At 37.7% G+C, this 6,275-nt stretch overlaps 1 protein-coding gene across 1 annotated transcript in view; it reads left to right on the top strand.

Annotated features, from left to right (window-relative positions):
* The first annotated feature begins 973 nt into the window (after positions 1–973).
* LOC116699830 (uncharacterized) overlaps positions 974–6,275 on the top strand; it is a 15,900-nt gene continuing 10,598 nt past the window's right edge. The window contains exons 1-4 of the mRNA XM_032532620.1: positions 974–1,140; positions 1,306–1,371; positions 1,443–1,529; positions 2,217–2,743. Coding sequence (XP_032388511.1) covers positions 1,083–1,140; positions 1,306–1,371; positions 1,443–1,529; positions 2,217–2,743 — 738 coding nt within the window. The 5' untranslated portion in view covers positions 974–1,082. The remainder of the gene's footprint in view (positions 1,141–1,305; positions 1,372–1,442; positions 1,530–2,216; positions 2,744–6,275) is intronic.

Here is a 6,275-nt window from a genome sequence, read left to right as displayed (position 1 = left end):
TTCATAAAGAATGTATTGCATACTGCCTTTTGATAAATAGCCAGGGGTTAAATCTGAACATCTTAGCATTCTCATAGGTTTGACTTTCTCTATCCTCTGTAGAGCCAATCAAATTACCATCATTTCAGTTGCATATGCAGATAAATGGTCAGTTCATCTTTTAGATACCTTAACTTTCAATTATTTTCCTTTTCTCTTGATTCTTTAAACCATCAGTATGGTTGTGTACACAATAACTATATCATGCGGCACAATGTAGACGTACGCTTGCAAATTAAATACATTCTTGCTTGAATGTACTGGTTTAAATGTAGAAATATCAACTATAGGCTGTGGTGAATCTGATCTGAGATTTTATTTCAAAAGACTTACTTTTTTGCTTTTTGCACTATTCATTCATATCCGTGTGCATTTACATAACTAATATAACATAACTTTTAAACTAGATTAACACTCACACACACTTACACTCTGAAGGTGCAGCCTTGGGGGCAACTCAGGGCTCAGTGTCTTGCACAAAGACTCTTCAACATGGGACTGCAGGGCCAAAGATCAAACCACCAACCTTCTGATTGGCAGGCACAATGCTCTACCACGGAGCCACCGCCTCTCCCAAAACAATTACATCAATATTGTAGTATGGTTCTTATTAAAGCAACATTCTATAGCAACTCTCCAGCTCCCCAAACAGTGCCTCTTAAACATCTCATAGAATTCAATACCTTCAACTTCAACATTATTGATATAAATTACACCCCTGGGCATTTTATCAAACCACAATTCCCAAAATGTAAAGGTTTTCACACCTTGTAATCTTTGATTATACAACTTCAGACAAACATCTTCACTGCCTTTTTTTCTTGTAAAAAAAAATAACATAACTTCCGGGACTTTCTTTACAATATAGTCTATAATTATCCCTTGTTTCCAAATTCCCATTTTTTATGGGCTGAATCTTAACTAGCACTGACTCTCTGAAGAGAGAGCCAATTAGAGCTGATCAGCAACAGCTGTGCTACCTGCATGATGGTTTTTAAACCGGGCATGTGGGATGGGAGAAACATCTTCTCTTGGTGACTGAAATGATGGGAGCTGTTTGGGCCTTTGTTCTTTGTGTGCTGGCTGTTTGGATCAATGAAGGTTGTTCTATTTCTTCTGTTTAAAGCTTGTATTCAAATATGTAGTTGAGTATAGTTAATGTAAGGAGTAGGGTTAATTGCTTAACTGAAATTTAGTTGCAGCAAGTTTGAGATGTGCCATCAAACAGTGAAAACATTTGATTAACAGCAACTGCATTGTCCTTAGGCTTGAGTTTGCCAGTTGGTGGCAAAAATGAAAAACGTGATAATGGGCTGCAGAGCAGAGTTAAAGGTAATAACATTAGTGACAGAATCTTTTCAGAGCTACTTATGGACATTAACTTAATTTATTTTGAACTTCAGATACGTCTCCCAATGACATCTCCATGATGAAGGTCCCTTTGCTTCCCCAGTCATTGGGGCCCAAGTTGACCAAAGCCGCTAAAAAAGGTGAGCAGGTTCTATGAAACCCTTTTGAGAAAATGCTGCATGCTTTGTGTAGAGCTGAAGTCCTTTGTGCACAATGTAATTAAGTTGTCTGGCTTTTTTGGAATGGGTATTCCAACCTGTGTTTAAGGCTACATTGACCATACAATGTAGGATATACAACTGCTGTTTGGACATTTATAAATTTAAATGATATAACAATTGTTCTGTATGGACCTTGGCCTATAGGCCACATCACTTTTATGCAAATGACTATACATGACACCCTCTTGTGCAATATTGCAATTATACAACAGTTACGATAAAAATGTTTTATATTTTCAATTCGATCTAAAAGGCAACAGTCTTTCCTGTGCTTGCCCAGTCAGCCAGCTAACTTAAGCTACATTATAACTGTAGAGATCGTGGAATTTCCCCATTTAAATAAATGCAGCACACTTAAAACTTTTAAGCTAACACTACTGTGCTAGCTTAATCTTGTAACGGATTCTGTCAGTTTGTAAAGAAACTCCACTGGACTAATGGCCAATTAAGTCTTTAGGGGGCTATCCAAGTCTTTAAAGCAAGTCATGATAGTTTCTCTTTTTTAAAAAAAAAAAAGAGAGAGGGGGGAGCCTTGGTAGTAAATTGTTGATGCATTGTTAAGTCTAGGTTAGTTTGACCTTAACATTGCTACATATTATCTTTCAGCGCCACTGGAAACCAATGACGTAGAAGCTGAGGCATCTGTTGGCCAACTGGGACATGTACAAGCGCCCCTGAACAGACCCAAAGGGCTCAAAACCAACCAGATGTCCGGCGAGAAGAACACCAACCAGATGCCCATTCCCTTGTTAAACTGGAAGTCCATTCTCTTTACCAACCAGACGTCTGGCAATGAGCTTGCCAGCATGATGTCTATTCTCTTCGGCAGCCCGACATCTGATCAGCTCGCCAACATGACACCCGATCTCTTTGGGGGCTTGACGTCCGGCGAGCAGTTTGAAAACATCACATCCGCTCTCTTCCCCAACCTGACTTCCGGCGAGCAGCTCGCCATCCAGGAGTCCTTTCCCTTCAACTGGACATCCGCACTCTTCCCCAACCTGACTTCCGTCGATCAGCTCGGCATCCCGGAGTCTTTTCCCTTCAACTGGACGGCCGCTCTCTTGGCCAACCTGCTGTCTGATCACCCCGCCAACCAGACGTCTGGCAATCCTCCAGCCAACCTGACATTGGTACCCTTTATCAAACCGACGTCAGTTTGACATTATCTTCCTGCATGTACCTTATCTCTGATTTATATAAAATCTCAACTAACTAAAATTTATCAATAAAGTATCTGCTAAAAGTTTACCTTGCCATTCCTTGATGCATGCCTCTAAACTGAAAGATCCCTGTTGCTGCTGTCTGCGTGGCACAAGTGGCGAGTACCCCAGTAGGCTTTTGGAGTCTTTCGGTAAGAAACTTGTTTTTAGGTTCAAATTTGACTTAGGGCTTGAGCGCCGACGGCACGCTAGGCCCTACTAAAACTGAAGTGTTTTTTTTTTTTTTTTTTTTTTTTTTTTTTCTTTTGGCAAATGAATTGCCTTGAGAGATATTCAAAAACTCCAAGTTGGCAGTTGCATAAAGTGTGACAATGTATTTAAAGTGTCTTGGGACTAGATGCTCTAAAAATTTCATTAAGAATAGACCTGAAGTAAAGTTTGTACATAGAATCCATTTTACAGTAAAAGTGACTAGACTTGTAATAGAATGAGACCTCTAGTCACAAAGCACCAATGTTAGTTTCTCAGTCAAGTGGCACCTGTTCTCTTCCCACCGTGCTCCAGACCAGGAAGAGATGATGGCTCCCAGATAGCAGAGGGTGACGGTAACAGTTTTGTCGTAATGCAAACCGTTTTAACACTGATCAGAGAGAACCCGGATGGAGTATCGTATGGCAGACCAATCTGAAGCCTTATTTCAGTGTCATCAGTTTGTCACAGAATGCTCATCAAGGCTTTGGTTAGGGCATGAGGTCATTGCTGCTTGCTCTTTGGTTTGGCACAGTACATCTTCAGATGCTGAGGCCACAGACAGTTGATCCTGGTCCACTATTCCTTTCGCTCTAGGCCAAGAACCGTGGCCAGACCCCAAACATCTAGCTGTAATGGTGGTTATCATCAATCTTCTGGTACAGTTCGTCACCAGTGCTGCAGCTAGAGGAGGAAAGAGATTTACCCAACTACAACACGAGGCTCTGTGTGGCACAGAACTCCGAGAAGCATTCTGTTTTATCAATAGTCATTTAGCGAACATCACTAATAATATAGCATTTCTTTCCTTCTTACTGGTTTAAATCTATAAAATCCATAGAATTGTTCTGAAAAGGAAACGCTGGTTTTGGAAATTGTTCACGATAGGCCTCAGATTACACTAAGGGTTATGTTTTTTCACAAAGCAAAACAATTTTTTTTCCTTTTAAAATCCATAATGCGGTGGACATTAATTATTGCTACCATATCCCTCCAATAACGCAGCATACCTATTCATAATTGTTTAGTGGTTTTAGCCATTAACCCTCTGTGCTGTGATACACAAATGGCTGTCTTGAAAGCAACAAAAACAAAGTTCAACAAAACACCACCCAAATAAAATGTTTTCAAGATCAACTTGATAGTTTAAACAATTTGTCATATAGAAACTTAAAATACAAACAAATTCTATAGTGCAGCTTTATTGACAAACTCACTGGAGTTTAATATTAAATGTACATAGAATAGAATCTCATCAACTTGAATTAGATTCAGTATTGTCTCAACCAATAAACTTAGATGAATTTATACAAAAAGATAATGTTTTTATTTTTGGGTTGCGACATAAATTAACCACAATTAACCCTTGTGTTGTCCTCCCGGGTCAAAAACTGACAAGAAATTGACATGTTCGTCCCTTTTTCAGACTTTTTCTTTAGTTTTCACTAAACACACCCTTACTACCACTAGATTTACAGTACGTTTTGGAATTTATGGTCAATAACCCTCATTTATATAGAATTATACCAATATTTGAGTTAAAAAAGCAGAAATTATGAATTACTAATAGTTAAGATTAAAGGAATGAAAGTGATAAATTGTATTTGCAAAGAGCATTGTACGGAATCCAATCCATTTTTTGTGGTAATTAAGGTTAAAAAGAATCCCAAATTTCAGATATAGACAATTTTTAAAGGGGTCAAATTTGACCCGAGGACAACTGGAGGAGTAATGGCTGTCTAATATTCTGATATGTTCTTTATGACTTTCAGTTGTAGTATTAGGAGAACAAAGCTGAGCACTGAGTGTTTCAGTCTATCCAATTTATTACCTGATATGGAAACATATCACATCATACTGTATTATTTATGATCAAAATCATTACAGAGCTGCAGGTCCGTTGTCCAACTCTTCTTCACCTTATCTGTGTGTGTGTGATAGACAAATGTAACTGTTAAAGTGAATATCTTTCTTTGTATCACTTATAATAGCCATCCTTGTCTTAAACACCCAAGGTCACATTATTCACATTTATCTTCAAAGAATTTGGCTCGACTTCTTCTCGATGCTAGAGTGTTAATGAGCTTTGACTCCTTGCGCAAGTAATCAAATTTAAAGTGACACCAGTGATCTCTTTGTCGTCTTTTGGTAATAATTGTTCTCACAGTGTGTATTCTCTTCTCGGCTGTCCTCTAAACCTCTATAATGAAAGGAGGATTTCTCTTTCTTTCTTTTTTTTATTCTGATCTTACTCTGATCTATGTCTTCATTGATTCAAAAATGGTGCTACATTATGGTTAGTCATAGTGGAAGAAATATAATTTTTCTTTTACCTAAGTTTTAAGTATTTCATACGTGTTGTTTACACAAGAAGAAATCCTAATTTGTCTCTTTGACTAGAATATGTCAGATCCCAAGAACACCTGAACACATTTAATAAAATTTTGGTACTAACTCTTTGTGTTTTTGAAGTCAAAATGAGTCAGTACTAAAAAAGTAACATTGGTTGCTGTCCAGACATAAATTTGTAAAAATTGATTAAACTCTCGCTTTTTCTCTATGCCTTTACTCAATTTTCAGTCACTTTAACACTCTCTTTCTCATTTCACTTCTCCAACAAACTCTTTTCTTATTTCTTACACCTACTTTCCTTCTTATAATTTTCTTTCTTCCTTTAATCTTCCAGGTCTCAGACTCAATATCATCATACCCCCAATTTCTACTTTTTCAAATACTTATGTTGCAACAGTAGTTCAATTCCTACAAGAGTCAACACTTCCTCTTCTGCTTACTCCTATATTCTCGTACATTGTGTAAAATTAAATGGCAAAGCTCCATTCTATGTCAAAATACATGTAAAGGGGAAAAGGGTCACTAAGGCCGAGGTAGTGAAGGTAAGGATTCATTATTTTGGGAATTCTGGGAAGGGGATATTTGTTTAATAAAGTTTAAAATGTTTGCAACATTATTAAATGTTTTATTTATTTTTACAATATTTAGATGTTTACATAGGCCTATCTAGGTCACATTTGTAAAGACAGTGCAAACTCCGCAAATGCCTCCAGACTCCATGTAAATAATCAGTGCTTTTATCATCACTTCATTCAAAGTGGACAGAAAAAAAATATAACGTCAAAAAAGCCGTCTTGGTTTGTCTTTCCACTGTTCCAACATTCACCTCTCTGGTCTGGCTGAAATAAACCCTTAATTCACCCATTTACATGTGGAAATATGCTGGCTCTGTACACGCTAA

Source organism: Etheostoma spectabile, chromosome 12 (genome assembly GCF_008692095.1).
Source record: "Etheostoma spectabile isolate EspeVRDwgs_2016 chromosome 12, UIUC_Espe_1.0, whole genome shotgun sequence".
Lineage (NCBI taxonomy): Eukaryota > Metazoa > Chordata > Actinopteri > Perciformes > Percidae > Etheostoma > Etheostoma spectabile.
This window is presented reverse-complemented; position numbering and strand designations above follow the sequence as displayed.